Source organism: Patagioenas fasciata, chromosome 33, assembly GCF_037038585.1.
Source record: "Patagioenas fasciata isolate bPatFas1 chromosome 33, bPatFas1.hap1, whole genome shotgun sequence".
NCBI lineage: Eukaryota > Metazoa > Chordata > Aves > Columbiformes > Columbidae > Patagioenas > Patagioenas fasciata.
Genome location: NC_092552.1, coordinates 1,679,953 through 1,699,761, shown reverse-complemented (window position 1 = coordinate 1,699,761; position 19,809 = coordinate 1,679,953). Strand labels below are relative to the sequence as shown.

General features: G+C 59.5%; 2 protein-coding genes across 2 annotated transcripts; one reads left to right on the top strand and one right to left on the bottom strand.

Annotated features, from left to right (window-relative positions):
- Window positions 1-1,625: 1,625 nt before the first annotated feature.
- LOC139826016 (SUN domain-containing protein 3-like) lies at window positions 1,626-12,321 on the bottom strand. The gene is made up of 9 exons (XM_071800772.1): window positions 12,308-12,321; window positions 11,270-11,423; window positions 11,003-11,136; window positions 5,918-5,972; window positions 4,943-5,027; window positions 4,494-4,609; window positions 3,811-3,978; window positions 3,224-3,316; window positions 1,626-1,825 (listed from the first exon to the last, which is right to left on the bottom strand). Exons 1-9 carry the CDS (start codon window positions 12,319-12,321, stop codon window positions 1,670-1,672), a joined length of 975 nt encoding a protein of 324 aa, XP_071656873.1. The 3' UTR covers window positions 1,626-1,669.
- Window positions 12,322-14,472: 2,151 nt separating this feature from the next.
- Window positions 14,473-18,905, top strand: LOC139826035 (maestro heat-like repeat-containing protein family member 7). The gene is made up of 12 exons (XM_071800829.1): window positions 14,473-14,543; window positions 14,938-15,042; window positions 15,489-15,638; window positions 15,827-15,981; window positions 16,290-16,434; window positions 16,532-16,669; window positions 16,849-17,025; window positions 17,443-17,598; window positions 17,765-17,866; window positions 18,224-18,326; window positions 18,563-18,622; window positions 18,709-18,905. Exons 1-12 carry the CDS (start codon window positions 14,475-14,477, stop codon window positions 18,840-18,842), a joined length of 1,494 nt encoding a protein of 497 aa, XP_071656930.1. The 5' UTR covers window positions 14,473-14,474; the 3' UTR covers window positions 18,843-18,905.
- Window positions 18,906-19,809: the final 904 nt, after the last annotated feature.

The window sequence follows — 19,809 nt, the reverse complement described above, 5'->3', positions numbered from 1 at the left end:
CAATTTAAGTTCAATATTAATCATTTACCTTGAGTAGATGCCCACTAAATATAATCAATTCTTTAGGACATAAGTTGGTATGATTTTTAATATGCTCTTTGCTTCGTGTTACTTGGCAAGCTGGATTTGCTAAAGCTTTAAGCTGCAAAGTTCTGCTCACATCTACCAAAACAACTACAAACCGCACTGAACACTTACCAGACAAGGCCCGTATTGCACGTCGCTGAGAAGAAAGGAATTTGCGTCCAGGCAAAACAGCACCTGCAAGGCTCTGGACAATGAACAACGTCTGCAGCTCAGCACCAAAGCCCACGTGGAACCAGAGAAGTTTGCCCCTGGAGCTTTAAGCACGGACTCCAGGGGAACGGTGATCAGGGAGGGACGAATCCTGACCGCGTGCTCCGTGAGCGGGGACAGGAGAGAAGCTCAGCACCATGGCCTGGCGCATTTCCCCCACGCAGTGAACAGCAGAGCGAACCTGCCACGGGATTCTTGAAGCTGCACTTGTCTTTGAGAAATCCAAACGCTGTTGTGCAGGGAGCAGAACCCCAAATCACTCCCAGCGACACCGCATCGCCACAGGACGTGCCGCTCGAGGCCAGGACCGCGCTGCGGGCGGTGCCGTGGGCACGGTTCATGTTTCCAGCCGTCTGGTGGTGGCTTCCCCCATTGTAAGCACGGAGCTCTTGCCGTGGCGGGTTTGTGGCGCTGTGGTATGGACACTGCAGTCATCGCCCCGCACCACACGGGCTCTGACCGCTTGTCTTGATCGATCGTTGCGCGTGTTTCACAATGGTGGGCAAACTGTGACGCCCACGGTCGAGTCCACCCCTCAACCACGAGCCCATCCATGTGCTGCATCCCTTCCTCCATGACCTGGGCCATCGTGGGCCCAATGGGCCACCAATAATTCACCTTCATCTTGCCAGTGCAAATCTATCTCAGCCACTTCAACCTGGGCAGCTCGATCCCCCCGCTGGTTGCTCGATTGGGTTCTGCGCTGGACCGGCTCTCGGGCACACGGCTTCTCCGTGGCAAACTCTCACAGGCAGGTTCTCCAGCGGGCAGCAATATCTCCATGATTCAACAGCCCAGATGCGTTGGGCTCTGCGCTGCCAGTGGCTCCGCTTCCACTGCTGGAACCAGCGCCACGGGGCATTTCCCACCATGCGTGAGAGAGCAGAGATGGAGCTTCTTAGATGCTGGGCCCTCTTCAGGCCCTGTCAGGATGGCGGGTGCTGGGTCTGGTGGGGCTTCTGCCCCACGGCGGGGGCTGTGGCCCACAGTACAGCAGGGCCACGATGGTTGGACGCGGTCGGCGGTGGTGGCGATTAGCCGGATGGCCCCTGGCTGCGTTCAGGCTCCTGGCCCCTGGCTCAGTCGATCCTCAATTGCTTCCTGCACAGGAAACCTGTCCATTAATTTAATCTCTGGTGCACAGGCAGGGCCTTGCTGATGTTCCTGCGTCGCAGCAAGTGTGTGGATGTCAGGCTTTCTGCAGATTTGTGACTGAGTTTTCCTGTTTTCCCTAACAAGGACAATCTTGCCATGGACTCCTGAAGTCTCCCATAGGCTGGTGGGTTTAGAGAAGGATAGGGAGCTCCAGTACGCTCAGGGAGGACCAGGCAGCATCACAGGCAAAGCGGACGGGAACTCAACCGGGTGAACTTTAACGGAATTTATTGAGAGGTGAAACTGCTGTGTCTCCCCCGTCTTTGGGCAGATCACCGTGCACCCTGAACCGATACAGGCAGGTGTAGTCCAGGTGGCCCCAGTTGCTCAGCACTTGCAGCCTGATGTAATTCACGACCCCAGGGAGCTCGTTCTGCAATGACAAGGAGAAATGAGTCGCCTTTTCCTCTCTGGCCCGTGAGCGCTGCCAGAAGTGTCGCAGCGATGGGCTCCATCAACAGCTTCCTTCCTGCTGCCCCGCGGGGGCTTTTGACCTGTCCTGGTGCAGATGGTCTTATCCTGCTCTACCCCACTGGGCCACGAGAACAGCGAAGGAAGAAGCAGCGACCAGGTGCCTCAGCAAATACACTGGAAAGTTCTCGCCTGCTTTGGGGCACAGGCTTGCGCAGTCAGAAGACCCAGTGCTGGTGTACAATTTCACCTCGAATATGACAAATTTTGCTCTGGGGAGACTTGAAACCAACAAAATTCTCAATGGGGGTCAACAGGGTTCTATGGTAGTCAATGGGGGTCAATGGGAGTCAATGGGGATCAATGTGAGTCAATGGGAGTCAATGAGTATCAATGGGAGTCAATGGGGGTCAATGAGTATCAATGGGAGTCAATGGGGATCAATGTGAGTCAATGGGAGTCAATGAGTATCAATGGGAGTCAATGGGGGTCAATGAGTATCAACGGGGATCTATGGGAGTCAATGGGGGTCAATTGGGGGTCAATGGGAGTCAATGGGGATAAATGAGAGTCAATGGGAGTCAATGGGAGTCAATGGGAGTCAATGGGGATCGATGTGTAACCTTAAAAGTGCCTTTAATCCCAATGGGGAGCCCCAAAATGCCTTTTAGTCCTAATGGGGAGCTCCAAAAATGGCTTTTATCCCAATGGGCAGCTCCAACATGTCTTGTTGCCTTCTCTAGAAAGCCATGGAAACAGAATGGCCTCCCTGTCACTACTCACTGCCTGCACCACCAGAACCCTCAGGAAGCCCAGTACTTCTGGTCTCTAACTGGCAGACCAGCAGTCCTGCATCCTACGGGATGTGGCTGCTTGTGTGCCCTTGGGGTCCAGACGGTCAAGCTGATTCCAGCTTCAACTGCGGTGCTCCTAGGCACTGAAGTTGAACCCCAAAATGAAAGAGAAGATCGGCAGTCCATGTATCCACCACCAGGGAGTTAAAGGGGATCAATGTGACTCAATGGGAGTCAATGGGGTTCCATGGTAGTCAATGGGAGTCCATGGGAGTCAATAGGTGTCAATGGTAGTCAATGGGGGGTCAATGGGAGTCAATGGCAGTCCATGAAAGTCAATGGGAGTCAATGGAGATAAATGGGAGACAATGGGGATCAATGAGAGTCAATGGGGGTCAATGGTAGTCAATGGGGATCAATGGGAGTCAATCAATGGGAGGCCATGGGAGTCCATGGGCACACGCTCAAGGACAGGGCTCCCTGTCCCCTTTGGCAGGGAAGCCTCTCCCCATCCAGCCGCATTTCTCCTCCTCTCCTCCAGTTCTCCTCCCTCTGTGTCCCCGTACCTTCAGCTGGAAGGTCTGACTGGGATTCAGCGCCGCCAGGAAAGTGAACTGTCCCAGGAACGCTCCCTGCTCCTCGTCTTCTTCCTTGAAGCCCTGCAGAGAGACGGGTGGAGAAAACAAGAGCGTCTGGTGCACCATGGAAGACTGAACTTCAGCCGGTGAAGTACGGGGTTGTTTCAGCTACGTAGTCCAAGGAGCATGAGCACAAGGACAAGAGGAGAAGCTGCAGGTGGGCAGCACGTCACACTTGCCCACTCAACGAGTCCAGGTTGGCAGTCAGAAGAGGAGCAGACGCTCCCAGTGAGAGGGAGGTGACCTGAAGATCACAAATGCACTGGGAGTGGAAGCCAAGAAGGTCTAGGACCATGCACTGTCCAGCTCCTTCTCCCTGTGGCTCTCGGAGTAGCATCTTGCCCCAGAAGCTTTGAGTGGTACATTGAATAAAAGGGGAATACAATGGGAAGGAAGCAGCTCCAAAGAGCCTGTTTGTTCTGAGAGCCAGGAGGAAGCTTCAGGCCACCAGAATCCTTCACCCATCTTCACCCTCTGCTTAGCAATGCTGTGCAAGCCCCAGAGAAATCACTTACATAGACAGCAAAGTCCTTGGGAGCTCCGGAGATGCTTTCTCCATGGAACGCTGTCCCTGAGACATGGGCCATGGTGACGGCTCTGGGAATGACGGGCATGGACAGCTGGATGAAGACGTGTCCCTGACTCCCTGGGAAGGGCCAGCAGTTGCCAGGATGATTTTCTGCCTGAAAGGACAAGAAATACTCAGCAGGGAGACACAGGAGGAGAGCAGGTCCATGCCAGAAGGGGGCAGGAGTCCCATTGACTCCCATTCACCCCCATTGTCTCCCATTTATCTCCATTGACTCTCATTGACCCCCATTGTCTCCCATTAATCTCCATTGACTCCCATTGACTCCCATGGACTCCCATTGATGCCCATTGACTCCTATGGACTCCCATTGACCCCCACTGTCTCCCACTTACCTCCATTGACTCCCATTGACTCCCATGGACTCCCATTGACGCCCATTGACGCCCATGGACTCCCATTGATGCCCATGGACTCCCATGGACTCCCATGGACTCCCATTGACCCCCATTGTCTCCCATTTATCTCCGTTGACTCCCATTGACTTCCATTGACCCCCATTGACGCCCATTGACTTCCATGGAGCAAAGACATAGGGGAAGGACACTCGGAGCAGCATGTGTGGTTCATTCTCCCAGCCTTTGTTCTACTGCTTCTTGGTGCTCCTACCTCCAGAATCAGCTCAGGAGACCTCATGTAATCCATTAATGGCAGTGAATACAAGAACACCTTTGCTTTGCCAGTCCGGAGGGATGGAGAGGTCTTCGAATGAATGACAGCAGCCCCTGGAAATTCAAACATGAGCACGATCACCAGGCAGTGTCAAGAGGAATATTGCACTGTTGGCTTGAAAAAGGCTTCTCAGTTGTCATCCGTGTCCTACAGTGGTTTCCCCTTTATCTTGATGGCACGACCGCCCTGGAACACACGGCAGGGAGTCATCAAACTGTCGTATTTGGCCGTATTTTGGCTCTGTCAGCGGGGGCACTTTTAGGGCACGAATTGACCCTTGACTTCTCGCCCCTTCTCTCCCACCCCTGGGCACGTTCCAATGCCCATCTTGTCAATCTGGACAGGAAGCGCTCTGGAACTGGTTTGCCTGTACAATGTCACAGTACCTGCTGATTTCAGGGCATAATCAGCCATCGGGACCTGGATTTCCTCCAGCTTCTCCAGGGCTTGATTGATGATCTCCTGAACAGCCTGGGAAGGAACACAAAGGAGAGCGCCTGTTGGAAGGAGAAGGACTGGGGCAAGCAGCTCCCCTGCAAGGCCGGCCAAGGTGAAGGGGACAAGGCCCATCTCAGATGGAAGGAACGCCCGCATTGCCTGGAAGCCTCCCAGTTTGCTGTGCTGTGATTGATGGGATCAGAAAGGGGGGCTGCTCGCTCCAGTGCTCTGAGTGCTGGAGCTGCAGGAAGGGGCTTTTCCTGTGGAGAGGCCCCAGGCCAGGCAGCACGGGCAGACAAGGCTTCTGGGCATGAGATAGGCCTGGCTTAACTCTGCACTGCTGAGACCATTCTTTCCTTCCAGCCCTCCCTTGAGGAGGACCCGAGATCTGGGCGCAGAGGAAGGTTCGACTCAGGCGGCTGTCATTCCCGTCACGCTCTCTCTCAATAAGCCCTGATAACTTAATATGGGGGTCAATGGGGTCAATTGGGGGCAATGGGAATCAATGGGGGTAAGTGGGGGGCAATGGGAGTCAATGGGGGTCAATAGGGATCAATGGGGGTCAATGGGGATCAATGGTAGTCAATGGGGGTCAATGACAGTCAATGGGGGTCAATAGGGAAGTGTGGAGCAACAGGAAAAGGAAGCGTGGCCATGGCAGCACTTGTTCCAGCAGCACCAGCCTGTTGGCTGTGACAGGGAATGGAGCAGGATACGTGCCGAGGGAGGATAAAACCCCCGAGCAGATCCTTCTGCCTTGTGCCCTTACCCGTCCGGTGAAGCCTGGGAGCTTTGCCCGCTTCAGTCCTTCCTGCAGAGCCCGCTCAGCCACATCCTTAGTGCTCCAGCGCAGATGGTAAAGCTGTTCCTGGAGCTCACGGAGCTGGACGGGCAGGGACAGGGTTTTGCTCAAGTCTCCCAACTCCGTTGCGGTGCTCCAAAGGGTTGAGGCGCCGAGTTGTCCCACGTGGTAAACACCTGTCAGACACACAGCAGAGCTTAGAACCTGGTCTAAGGCTGGGCTGTGCCTCGGGCTGCCCGCTCCCCCTTCTGTGTCTCTCCCAAGTGCCACAGTTGTCTCTCCTCTTGTGTCCTTTGACAGTGGCCATCATGGTGTACGGGCACAGCAACAGATGGACGTGCCCTGCCCTGGACTGTGCTCCTTGTCCTGCAGAAGATTCTCAGCCCCTGGGGCAGGAGAGCTCAGCCACGGCCTCTCCCTGGGCTGAAGAGACCTGGCCCAGCCCTCCTGGGGAAGGCAACTGAGCCCTTCCTCACCCACACCCGTCCCGCTGGACTCCCATTGCCCCCCATTGAGCCTCATTGATCCCCATTGACCTCCATTGACCCCCATTGTCTCCCATTGACCCCCCTTGACTCCCATTGACTCCTATTGCCCCCCATTGAGCCTCATTGATCCCCATTGACTCTCATTGACCCCCATTGATCCCCCTTGACTCCCATTGACCCTGATTGATGTCCTTGGGGCAAACCTGGGTCCCTCCCAAACTCCTGGGTCCCTAGGGGCACTCCTGGGTCCCTCCCAATCTCCTGGGTCCCTCCCAATCTCCTGGGTTTCTGGGGAACTCTTGGGTCCCTCCCAGACACCAGGGTCCTCAATTTGGGTTCCTAACCAGACGCCTGGGTCACCTATTGGGGTCTTTCCCGAACGCCTGGGTCCACTATTTGAGTTGCCCCTGAAAGCCTGGGTCCACTATTTTCGTCCCTCCTGAACTCCTGGGTCCCCGCAAAATCCCATACCCGAACTCCTCCCCCAAAATCGTGGGTACCTAGGGGCACTCCTGGGTCCCTGGGGCACTCCTGGGTCCCTCCCGGACGTCTGGGTCCCGTATTTGGTTCCCCCACAAACCTAAACCTGGGCCTGTTAGAGGGGTTCCTCCCAAACTCCTGGGTCCCTCCCGAAATCCTAGGTCCCTTGGAACTCCTGGGTCCCTTTGGGCACTCCAGGGTCCCTTCCCGAACTCCTGGGTCCCTCCCGAACTCCTGGGTCCACTCTCCTGAACTCCTGGGTCCCCTGTATGGGTCCCTGATTTGATTTCCCCCCGGACACCTGGGTCCCCACTTTGGGTCCCATAGTTGGGTCCCAGCCAGACACCTGGGTCCACTTTTTGGGTCCCTCCCAGATACCTGGGTCCCTTATTTAAGTCCCTCCCGGACTCCTGGGTCCCCCCATAGTGCCTTCTGCCATCCCTTGGGTCTCTGGGGCACTCCTGGGTCCGTCCCGAACTTCTGGGTCCCCCCTGAACACCTGGGTCCTCTTCCGGAACTCCTGGGTTCCCTCTCCCGAACTCCTGGGTCCCTCCCTATAATCTCTTTCCCGAAGCCTTGGGTCCCAGGGGCAATCTTGGGTCTATTCCCGAACTCCTGGTTCCCCCCATATAATCCCTTCCACGAACTCCTGGGTCCCTTGGGACACTCCTGCGTCCTTCCTGAACTCCTCGGTCCCCTCCCAGATGCCTGGGTCCCCTGTATGGGTCCCTGATTTGATTCACTCCCAGACGCCTGGGTCCTCTATTTTGGTCCCTCCAGAACGCCTGGGTCCCCCCCAGTAATCCTTCCTCCCATCTCCTGGGTCTCTCGGCTACGCCTGGGTCTCTTCTGAACTCCTGGGTCCCTCCTGATCCCCTGGGTCCCTCCTGATGTCCTGGGTCCCTTGGGGCACTCCTGGGTCCCTCCCCGAACTCCTGGGTCCCTCCCCAATTTCCTTGGTCCCTCCCCGAACTCGTGGGTCCCTCCTGAACTCCTGGGTCCATCCCGAACTCCTGGGTCCATTGGGGCACTCCTGAGTCCTTCCTGAACTCCTGGGTCCCTTGGGGCACTCCTGAGTCCCTCCCCGATCTCCTGGGTCCCTCCCCGAACTTGTGGGTCCCTCCTGAACTCCTGGGTCCATCCCGAACTCCTGGGTCCATTGGGGCACTCCTGAGTCCATCCCGAACTCCTGGGTCCATTGGGGCACTCCTGGGTCCCTCGTGAACTCCTGGGTCCATTGGGGCACTCCTGGGTCCCTCATGATCTCCTGGGTCCATAGGTCTCTCCTGGGTCTCTTCTAAACTCCTGGGTCCCTCTCAAACTCCTGGGTCCATTGCGGCACTGCTGGGTCCCTCCCTGAACTCCTGGGTCCATTTTCTGAACTCCTGGCTCCCTCCTGAACTCCTGGGTCCATTGGGGCACTCCTGGATCCCTCCCGAACTCCTGGGTCCATTGGGCTCTCCTGGTTCCCTCCTGAGCTCCTGGGTCCCTCGGGGCACTCCTGGGTCCCTCCTGAGCTCCTGGATCCCTTGGGCTCTCCTGGGTCCCCCTTGAAGTCCTGGGTCCGTTGCGGCGCTGCGGGTCCGCGATTGTGCGAGGAAATCATTTTATACGTGCTGGTATTGAGCACGGGGAGTTCCACGTGCATGTGTGCACGGAAAGGATCAACACACTCGCAATCCTGCGAGCAGTTTCACTCACACCCGTGGCCCAGGGCAGCGGGGTCTCCATCCCGGGGGTCTCGGCGGCCCCATCTCACTTGTGCTCCCAGAGACCCGCGGCAATGGGCGGAGTCTCGACGAGAGTCCCGTTTTTATAGCCTGATCAGATTGACTGTGGCCATTCCAGAAGCTTCTCTGCACCCCCACCCCGGCTGTGGGTGCCCCTGAAGCCTCCAGACACCCCACACTGGTCACAGGCGCCCAGCGGCTCCTGGCACTCGGCGCTGCCTCCTCCTAACGGCCCCGCCAGGGGCTCTGGGGCCAAACCAAAGCAGCTGCAGCAGAGAGGGGGAGATGTGCCTGCTCCCCCCACACTGAAGGAGGGGGGGAGAGAGGGGGTTTGCATCTTGCCACATATAATGGGTGTGAAATGTGAATGGCACGCAGCACAGGCCCTCCTGGTAGGAACTAAAGCTGCGCTATTTTAAGGAACATTTAACAAAGAATTGTTGGTTTTACATCACTGAGGATCTGATACCTGAGCCCAGCAGGGGGGCAAGGACCCAGAGACGTTGGACTGCGAATCCTTAATGTAAAACACAGTCCTTTCTTGGAATATATAGACACCTGCATATATACTGATATCTGTATTGACAAGTTAACGCAGGGGGAAGGACCGAGAGACATCGGACTGTGAAGTCTTAATGTAAAACACAATCTCTTCCCGCAATATATACTGATACCTGTATATATACTGATACCTGTCTCTATGGTCTCTATGGTCTCTATGGGTCCCTATGGGTGTTTATGGCTCTCTGGGATCTCTATGGGTCTCTATGGTCTCTATGAGTCTCTGTAGGTCTCTATGTGTCTCTATGGATCTCTATGGTCTCTACAGGGCTCTATGGTCTCTGTGGGTCTCTATAGTCTCTATGGGTCCCTATGGGTGTTTATGGCTCTCTGTGGCCTCTATGGGTCTCTATGGTCTTTATGAGTCTCTGTAGGTCTCTATGGGTCTCTGTGGTTCTCTATGGATCTCTATGGTCTCTATGGGTGTCTATAGGGACAGACAGAGGCCGCGGTGGGTCCTGGCAGGAGGTGGGAAAGGTGCCTGGGATGGAGGAGAGCGGGGAGACGGGGACAGAGGGGCAGAGCAAAGAGCCGGTGCTGGCAGTGAGGACACTGCTGCTGTGCAGGGGCTGCTGGGGTCACAGCCCAGAGCAGGGACAGACATGGACGGGCCACTGCCTGGTGCTGGGCCCTGCTGGGGCAGAAATCCCCCTGCAGCCTCTGGAGCTCCACGCAGGAGCAGCGTGGCCACCACCACGGTCCCTTCTGCACCCCCTGTTCCACCCCATGGACGTCAGGCTCAGGTCCCACAGGATCCAACGCGTCCTCGCCAACCACCGCTGCCCTTCCCGCCCTTCCATGTCACACACAGACAGTTGTCCCCAGTCCATGTGAGACGTCCATGAGATGTCACCACAGCCGCTGGGCTCCTGGAGGCCGTGGCTTTGGGCTCCGTCTGTTCCGTGGCCGCTCCGGACAGCACAGGTGTCGTTCCGTGGGGTCACGGGCACCAAACCCAGCTCAGGTGGGAACCAAGAGGGCCCCTCGTGTTCAGGCCCAAAGCGCCATCTGTAGCATCTGCCCGTCCTTCTGAGCGCCCAGAGCCCTCTTCTTGGGGCCAAATCCTAATGTTTAGGGTCCCAACGTGTCTTTCATCACCCACGGCCTTTGGTCAGGGCCCACAGGTTCATTTTCAGGTGGAGCCGCTGCCTGGCAACAACCAACCAGAAATCTATAGACAGTCAGTGGACTCAGGACAGCCAATCACATTTGAGGAGGCGGGGCGAGTCACGTGATTGACATGTAACCAGCCAATCAAGCTTTGAGACCTGCAGGGAAGGTGGCGAGAGTTGAACAGCTTGGCAGCGCTGAGGGGCGGGCTGTGCCGGCTGCACCAATCACACCTGGCGGGGGTGCAGCACACGGATGATTGACAAGCGGTCTGACCAATCATTTGGTACAAGGAGCCAGGGAGAAATCCCAGACCCAGCACCGCCATCCTGACCGGGGCTGAAGAGGCCCCAGCGCCTGAGAAGCTCCATCTCTGCTCTCTCACGGATGGTGGGAAATGCCCCGTGGCCGCACAGAGCCCAACCCACCTGGGCTGCTGAATCATGGAGATGGAGAACCTGCCTGTGAGAGTTTGCCATGGAGAAGCCGTGTGCCCGAGAGCCGGTCCAGTGCAGAACCCGATCGAGCAACCAGCGGGGCGATCGAGCTGCCCAGGTTGAAGTGGCTGAGATAGATTTGCACTGGCAAGATGAAGGTGAATTATTGGTGGCCCATTGGGCCCACGATGGCCCAGGTCATGGAGGAAGGGATGCAGCACATGGATGGGCTCGTGGTTGAGGGGTGGACTCGACCGTGGGCGTCACAGGTTGCCCACCATTGTGAAACACGCGACGATCAATCAAGACAAGCGGTCAGAGCCCGTGTGGTGCAGGGCAATGACTGCAGTGTCCATACCACAGCGCCACAAACCCGCCACGGCAAGAGCTCCGTGCTTACAATGGGGGAAGCCACCACCAGACGGCTGGAAACATGAACCGTGCCCACGGCACCGCCCGCAGCGCGGTCCTGGCCTCGAGCGGCACGTCCTGTGGCGATGCGGTGTCGCTGGGAGTGATTTGGGGTTCTGCTCCCTGCACAACAGCGTTTGGATTTCCAAAGACAAGTGCAGCTTCAAGAATCCCGTGGCAGGTTCGCTCTGCTGTTCACTGCGTGGGGGAAATGCGCCAGGCCATGGTGCTGAGCTTCTCTCCTGTCCCCGCTCACGGAGCAGGCGGTCAGGATTCGTCCCTCCCTGATCACCGTTCCCCTAGAGTCCGTGCTTAAAGCTCCAGGGGCAAACTTCTCTGGTTCCACGTGGGCTTTGGTGCTGAGCTGCAGACGTTGTTCATTGTCCAGAGCCTTGCAGGTGCTGTTTTGCCTGGACGCAAATTCCTTTCTTCTCAGCGACGTGCAATACGGGCCTTGTCTGGTAAGTGTTCAGTGCGGTTTGTAGTTGTTTTGGTAGATGTGAGCAGAACTTTGCAGCTTAAAGCTTTTAGCAAATCCAGCTTGCCAAGTAACACGAAGCAAAGAGCATATTAAAAATCATACCAACTTATGTCCTAAAGAATTGATTATGTTTAGTGTGCATCTACTTAAGGTAAATGATTACTATTGAACTCAAATTGGGCTCATCCACTGACCTGTGAGCAGTAAAACCGTTGCCACACAGCTCACTTATTTAGCAGGGAGAGCTCACAGCGGGCTCACCCAGGCTGTCGTGTTCATGGAGCGAAGCGATGGGCTCGCAGTCTCATTGCGCGCGGTAGGAAAAGTGCGTCTGAGACTCGTGCGCTCACAAATCACCAGCGCTCATCTGCTCTCCTGCTTCCCCGTGGGTCTCCTGGCAGGAGTTCTTGGCCTGGTTACGGCTCAGCCCCTTCCCTCCTCTGGAGCCTGGACCAAACTGCTCTGGTTTGGCTGGGGGCGATTGGGGATCGAGTGCATCTGCCACCCCTGGCAGCCCAGAGAGAACGGAGCCAGCCAACGGGATCCTTTCCGCAACATCCCCATAGACGCCTGGAGCAAGGAGCGTGGCGCTGAGTGTGTCTGTGACACCCCCATCATGCACCGGCCGCTGGGAACACGGAGCGGGGCAGCAGACTGTTCAAGACTCTGCTCAGAGCAATGGGTGCTGGAGCTTTTAGAAACTGGGATGGAAACTCAGCAGCCAGGTGCCCAGGGCTGAGCTGGGCTGTGCCTCCCGGGGGACATCCTGACCCTCCCTGCCCTGGGTCACAGTGGGGCCCTTTGTGACGTCACCTGGTGACACCCATGCCCCGCATGTGCTCAGCGCCACTGTGACCCCAGCCCACACTGTCCGGCAGGACGGTACGGGACAGGGTGCGAGCACGGAGCTGGCGAGAGCCCCGAGCGTAGCCCACGTCTGTCGATCGGAGAATCTTCTTGGTTGGAAGCGACCCTTGAGATCATCGAGCCCAACCACAACCCGGCTCTGCTGCCCCGGCAGACTCTGCTGCCCCGGCAGACTTGGAGCAGGGAGATCCTGAGCTCAGCTCCCGTCTTTCCCCGACGAGGAGCACACGGGCGCATCCCACACCTTTCCCCGCTGCCTCTGGCAGAGCTGCAGCACCGAGGCGTTTGCCGAAGCGTCCGCCTTCCCTTTGACCGAAACATGGCGGAGAGACCCCCCCTCCGACCCAGGCTGGCCTGGCAGGAGAGACCCCCCAGCCGCCCCCGGGTGGCCTGGCAGGAGAAGGCTGGGGGTCCCCAGGAGGCCAGATCTCCACCGCAGCCCAACCAGGTGGATGCGGCCCAGCCACCGCAGATGGGTGAGTGAGGGGCCCTGATTGCCTGGGCAGGGGGGGGCCCAGCGATCGCTCCCCGCTCCACACCAGGATCACGACTCCCCACACGCTGGCAGGGGGTTCCCATGGGTGGTGATGACGCTGCCTGAAGCCCAGGGCTGCTCCGAGCTGGGCGCCGGCCCCAGCGCAGCCCCTGCGGGCAGAGGGGACCCAGCTCCTGCTGCAGGGCACGGGCAGCGAGAGGCAGCTGGGCGGGCAGGAGGCACCGTGCTGCGGGACGGGGACCTTTCCTGCCCGTCTGAACCGAGTTCCTCACCCGCTGCACCGGGGGCTTTCCCCGTCCTGCCTGGCTCCAGCATCGCAGCCCCTCTGCCGGGCACCCTCCAGCCCCACACGCTCGGGGAGGCTGTGCCGGGGCAGCGGGTGTGGGGCTGGACGGGGGCAGAGCTCCTTCTGCCCTGTCCTGCCTGCAGACCCCCTGAGCAGCCCTCCCTGCTCTGCCACTTTCTCAGATGCCGATTCGCTACGCGCGAATGGATTTCTACGGGGATACGTGGACTCCATCGTGTCCTTCCTCAGCAGCCCAGACAAGGTAACCGCAGCCGCTTTCAAGGCGGCTGAGCCGGCGTCTGCTGGCAGGGGCTCTGCTGCGGGTGCTGGAGGGAGCTGGCTGGGCAGAGCTGCTGCTCCCAGGTCTCTAATGGCGCTGCACCCCATGCTGCGGTGCCGCTGGCCGCGTGTCCCCATCTCACGCTCCCTGTTTGCCTCTCTGCTCCCTGGCTCTAGGAGGAGAGCCACAAGATCGGGTTTCTCATGGACATCCGCGACCTGTGCGACACCAGCAGGCGCCACCGCTCGCCAAGGGGCCTGGATGTCTTCTGCCAGAGATACGAGCTGGCAGAGAAGATCGAGGTGAGGGGACACCCGGCGGCGCTGGGGAAGGGATCGAGGACTCCGGCACCTGTGACAACAGCGTTGGGCAGGGCCGGGGGCTGGTGGCGCTGGGTCCCATCCCGGCTGTGCTCTCAGGTGCTGCTGGCAGAGGAGCCCAGGGCCCAGCTGCGCACGGCGCTGCGGCAGATCGCCATGCGTGCCATTGCCGAGCTGAGGTACCTGCCCATCCCTCCCGGGGACGCCTGCGCGAGGCCTCGAGGCACCGCTCCAGGTTCCAGCGTGCGACGGGCTGCTCTCTCTCTTTGCAGCGCCGTGGAGAGGGTGCTGGAGGGCAAGGAGACCAGGCTGCTCCAAGCCTGCTTCTCCAGTGTCTTCTTGCTCCCACCAGAAGTGGAGGACGTGGACCGTTACCTCTACTTAGAAGTAAGAGCTGCGTGAGCTCCAGGAGCCCCCGGTCCCTCTGTCTGCCCCCTACCGCCCCGTGCCGCGATGTGACCAGAGATCCAAGGCAGGGCAGGGTCTCAGCTCTGCTGTCCCACCCTCACCCCTTCGTCCCCTGCCTGTGGGCCTGGCCACGTCCAGTTCTGCAGGCTGCTCTGCCCATAGCGGGTTATTGTCCCCTGGGTCTCTCCCGGGCACAGCGCAGCAGCGCCGGAGTCGTCCCTCGGTGCTGGGAGCGCACATCAGTCCCCTGGGAGGAAGAGGGGTGGCAGGAAACACGACCACAACCTGTTGTGTTCTTGCAGACCGTGCGGTCCATGGACAACATGCTGGAGGCGTTGCTGCTCAACTCCGGCGCCTCCAGAGCCAGCGAGCTGCTGCACAACATCTTCCAGGTCTGGGGGTGCCGAGTTTGGGCTTCACCAGGGCTGTTCCTCACCCTGGGGGACAGGGTGGCCACTCTGGAGGTGACAGTGCCAGCCGTGCCGTGCAGAGAGCGCTGCCGGGAGGGCGCCCACCTCCCCGGGGAACCAGGGCTGCCCTCCAGGCTCTTCCGCAGCGCAGTGGCCGCAGAGGTGGCATCCGCCTTCCTGCCTGGGCACAGGGCTGGCCCGGGGCGTTTGTCCCAAGCCTGCCAGGGACCCCAGGGCGAGAACCTCACTACAGGCTTTGCTGGAGCCCTGGGGAATCCTTAATGGAGCGGCCAGTCCAGCAGAGGAGTTGAGCGGTGCTGCTTCTGCTGGAGCGGTGGCTGCTCCCAGGGCTCACCAGCAGCTTCTCTCTCCCCAGATGCTCTTGACCTTCGGCAGCTCCGGGAGAGAACACGTGCGGCAGAGGGCCCTGGGGAGGATTGAGGAGCTGAGCTTCGTGTTGGCTGAGAGCCCCACGCTGGGGGTAAGGAGCCAGGCGCCCTCCGGCCAGCCCGTCTGCCCATCCCTGCAGCCCAGAGCAGCCTGCAGCTCTCCCCACGCGGGGCTGCTGCCCACCCAGCTGCTCTGGGAGCCGTGACCGGCACGGCCTGGAAAGCCCTGGCTGCCCACGGAGCCCTGCACATGCGCTTGGGTTCAGGGCTTTGGCACCGGCTGCCTGCCCTCAGCCCTCCTGCCGTTCTGTCTCCCTCGCCCAGGGCTGGTGCCGCTCTGGGACAGACACACACGGCCCTGAGAGCCATAGGGACACCCAGATCCCAGAGCTGGGACAGCTGCCGGGGCATCTCCTGCTTTGCCGCAGCACCCACAGCACCGCCGGGCGTCCACGCGGGGCTGCGGGCACCGCCCGGCACGCAGCAGCACCAGGGCGCTCGGTGTGACTTGGCTGCGCTGCCTCCCTTCCGCCCTTAGCCCTTTGCAGAGCACCTCCAGCCTCCCGAGAGAACAGACCTGGTCCTGGTGTTGATCAAGGCGCTGACCGGCTCCAGCACCTTTGACAAGCAGGCGGCCACAAACCTGCTGGACATGGTGGAGAGAGACTGCGGGTTCTGGCTGGTGGATGTAAGTGGCCTTTGGCTGCACTGCTCTGCCCTTCGGCCCTGCCAGGCCTTGCTCTCCCTCCATCCATCTCTTCCTCCCAAATCCCGGTGAAGCGAAGCCACGTGAAGGCGACAGAGCGGGATGGGAAGGGCAGTGAGGAAGCGGCTGCGCTCCAGTGGCAGCACCATCCCGACCTGTGTCCCCTCCAGGTGCCGAAGATCACGAGCTGCATCCACAAAACCCTGGGGTTCATCAGCACCGCGCCAGCCCGGCAGAGAGTGGCGTCCCTAATTGTCCCCATGGCTGACAAGTGCCCTGCGGAGGTGGTGTCCACGCTGCTGACAATCGCACCACCCGGAGACAGGTACTGGCCCCAAAAGCTGTGAGGGCTTGTTCCCTGTGGGGAGAGGGACGCAGAGCCAAGGGATCCTGCGGGACACCCCCGAGGAGCAGGACCCTCCATCCCACTGCGCTTCCCAGCCCCTGGGGTCACCAGGCCCGCAGCAGCCACAGCTGAGCGAGCCAGCCCAGAGCCCCCCACTGCGCTCCTGCCAGCCCCATAGAGCAGCAGCTCAGCCTCTGCTGCTGCCCGGGGCATCCCCAGCGTCCTGCAGCGCTGGCCCGGCCACGCTGCGCTGGCCCGGCTGCCCTGCTGACAGCGCTCTCCTGCAGCACTGCCCTGGCTCTGTGGGAGGTGATGTTCTCCGTGCCCCAGACCCTGCAGAACGTGTTGAAGGAGCTGCTCATCCAACTCCAGGACCGGCACTGTAGGGTCTTACATACATGCTGGGAGGACACGTCCATCCTCCGCTTGGCTGTGAGTCACTGGATAAAGCTCCCGGTGCCCCAGGAGCTGCACGGTGCAGGGAGCCCCACCAGCTCTGCCGGTCGCTCACTGCTGGCTTTGCTTTCAGATGCTGGCCAGCAGTGACCTGCAAGACGAGGAGTTTGCTGCAATGTACCTCGTCATGAGGTTTCTGAGGGAACAAAGTCCAAAGGTGCTCTCCCTGGTGCTCAGGGCCTTGATGACGCTGTCAGAGAGAGAAGAGATGGTGAGTAGGGTCATGCCAAGGGAGCCACGCTGGCAGCCAAGGGGCAGTGGGTTCGGGCTTGGCCTGGGCTGGCAGTGGCTGGGGTGCCTGCTCCAAGGGCCCTCCCTGCCATGGTGGGGCCTGGGGGGCTCTCCAGACATGGACCCGGTGCCAAGAGGGAAACTCTCTTCTTCATCCAGGCCAGAAAAATGAAGGTCATGCTGCCAGACCTGGCGTGGGTCCTGCAGTACGGCAATAACGTCATCAAGACCAAGGCTCTGGTGGTCTTCATAAACGTGATGGCTCAGCTGGAGAGGGAGGAGGCCAGCGCCATCGCCGTGCTGCTGGCAAACCTTCTCCTGCCCTTCTTTGATGACGTAAGGCTGATGTATAACCCTGAGCCTGGTGGGTGAGAACTGGGCAATGACAGCTGCCCTGCAGCCCGGCCACTGGAGCAGGGGCTTCTCCTCTGCTTTCCCCCCGGGGCTCTTGTGGGATGGGTTCTGGTTCTGCAGCCCAGCCCAGCTGCTCCCTGCCAGCTGCTCCCACAGCTCCTCCCCACCATGGCTGCTGGAGCTGGTGGGGATGCTGGGACGGCACTTTGAGGCACAGGCACTGCTGAACGAGTCTCTTGAGTGGCCCTTCATGCACCCAGGGCCGCAGATCTGGCCACAGCTGCAGTGTGCACAGTGCGCCCTGGAGCGTCCCCCCTCCCATCAGCCGTGCAGGAGCTCCTGCTCCCCGTGGGCAGGGAGCTGCTGGTGCTCAGGTCCTGCTGTGCTGCTCCCTCCCAGGAGCTGAGCCAGCTGAGAGAGAGCTCCATCGGCCTCTTCAGACACCTGATGAAGATGGTGGTGGGGAACGACAAGACAGAGATGAAGAACACGGTGCGACTTGGCCTGCTCCCTCTCTTCTTCCGCATGAGTGACCAAGTGCAGAGCGTGGCCAAGGTGCGGATTTCAAAGCTGAGCGGTGACGCAGGGAAGAGACCCCTGGGTGCTTGGGACCCCTGCTCCCTAAGGGCAGAATCACCCCGGGAGCAAAGCCCAGAGGAGGGGGACACCAGGTCTCCTGCCCCAACCGTGGTGCCATCTCCCAGCTTCTGCTGTCCCGTAGGTGGCCAGGGAAGCCCTCCTGGGTGCAGCAGAGCTCCTGAAATGGAAACAGCTCAGACACCTGGTACAGACTCAGCAGACATGGAGGATTGGAGAGAGCTTGGTGAGGACAACCCCCAAGGACCAGGGCCCAAGCTGGATGGGGGCTGCCCCACATGTCTGTGCTGTGGGCTCTGCAGAGGTGCCTCCCCTGCCCTCCTGCAGCCCCGAGCTGCGTCCTTGTTCCCTGAACTCAAGAACAGAGCCCCCAAGGGCTCTCCCCTCTGCCCCACACCCAGCAGGAGGGAGGGCGCTCAGCACCCCTGGGACCCCTCGGCCTGTGTCTCTCAGCCCCACAGGGCTCCTGGCTGGGACACGGGAATGGTCGGAGGGGAAGGGGAACGTGGGTTCCTGGGAGGAGGGGCTGGTCCGGCCAGCTGGGGAGGGACAGGAGGTGCTCACAGCCCTGTGCTCTCTCCAGCTGGAGCGGGACAGGAGCAGGGCTCAAGAGCTCTTGAGCCAGAGCCTGCCGTACCTGAGGGACGCTCAGCCCAGCCTGCGAGAGGCGGCCCTGAGGTTCATCGGTGAGTCCCAGCCCCCGGGTCCCTCCTTGGGCACCGCTGCCCTGGCACCAGGAGCAGCCCTGTGGCTCCAGAGCCCCGGCTGCCCCGGGCAGGCCCTTGGCCTCCCCTCCCAGCCCTGCCCACGCAGGTGGCCGCGGTGGCCGCCTCGCTCGGTCCCAGCATCTCGGCTCCTGCTGTCCCCTGGGGTGGGCGCTGCGGAGGGGAGGGAGCAGGGGCTGATGGAGCTCTGTGCCCAGGGCTGGCTGCGCGGCACCTGAGGGACCCAAGCGAGGAGGAGCTGGCTGAGATCTGCAGAGGTGAGCGGGGAGCGCGGTCGGAGGGGACGCCTGGGGGTCTCTGTAGACATGGGAGCTCATCTGGGCTCTGCTTCTTTCCCTTGCAGCCATTCAGCCCCTGGAGGGGGACAGCGACCCCTCCGTCTGCTCCCTGGCAGCTCAGACCGTTGGCATCGTGTGCTCTTCATGGAAGCGGCCGAGGTCTCGATGGAGCCTGCGAGCCCTGTGCTGCTGGCGCTGACCCGGGGCAGGAGCAGCTCTGCTGGGGAACACGGCTGGGGGGCAATAAAGAGCCCTTTGTGAAGTTGGGTTGGATGTCTGCCCTTCCCAAGGAGCCCAGAGCCGCTCTGAGGGCTCCGGTGTGGAGGGGTTGCTGGGAGATGGAGATTTGTTACCAAGAGACCCATAAGTGACCAACAGAGACCCATAAGTGATGCATAGAGACCCATAAGTGACCCACAGAGACACATAAGTCACACAAAGAGACCCATAAGTGACCCACAGAGACCCATAAGTGACACGTAGAGACCCATAAGTGACCCACAGAGACCCATAAGTGACGCATAGAGACCCATAAGTAACACATAGACACCCATAAGTGACCCAAAGAGACCCATAAGTCACACAAAGAGACCCATAAGTGACCAACAGAGACCCATAAGTGACCCACAGAGACCCATAAGTGACACATAGAGCCCCATAAGTCACTCACACAGCCCCATAAGTGACTCAAAGAGACCCGTCAGTGCCCCATAGCGTCTCACCAGTGCCCCATAGAACCCCATAAGTTACTCATGGAGCCTCATAAGTGACTCTTAGTGACCCATAAGTGTCTGTCAGTGACCTCCAAGTGCCCCATAGCGACTCACAAGTTCCCCATACGTGCCGCAAAAGTGACCCATAAAGCTCCATAAGTGACCCATAGGTGCCCCATAGCATCTCCCCAGTGTCCCATAGAGCCCCATAAGTGACACATATAGCCCCATAAGTGGCCTATAGCGACCCATAAATGGCTTTGCGTGATTCACATTGAATCGGAGCGCCGAAGCCCCCCTAAAGACCACCAGAGGACACTGCGCGTGATCAAAGTCGTTCCAAGGTGTTGCAATTGATGTTGCAATCAATGTTGAGTAACTATTTCATATCCTAACGATCCTAATGAATATATGAATATGTCTGTGAATGGACTGTATACATACTGTGCGACT

Excerpts from the sequence above, each read along its gene's own strand:
- LOC139826016 (XM_071800772.1), bottom strand. Across the intron at positions 11,137-11,269 it reads GAATCCTGACCGCCTGCTCC|GGAGCAGAACCCCAAATCAC; the intron begins GTGAGCGGGGAC and ends GCTGTTGTGCAG. Across the intron at positions 5,028-5,917 it reads CTTTGGAGCACCGCAACGGA|GCTGTTCAGGAGATCATCAA; the intron begins GTTGGGAGACTT and ends GTTCCTTCCCAG.
- LOC139826035 (XM_071800829.1), top strand. The coding sequence starts at position 14,475 with ATGCTGGAGGCGTTGCTGCTCAACTCCGGCGCCTCCAGAGCCAGCGAG. Across the intron at positions 17,026-17,442 it reads TCCTGCCCTTCTTTGATGAC|GAGCTGAGCCAGCTGAGAGA; the intron begins GTAAGGCTGATG and ends GCTCCCTCCCAG. Across the intron at positions 17,867-18,223 it reads GGAGGATTGGAGAGAGCTTG|CTGGAGCGGGACAGGAGCAG; the intron begins GTGAGGACAACC and ends TGCTCTCTCCAG.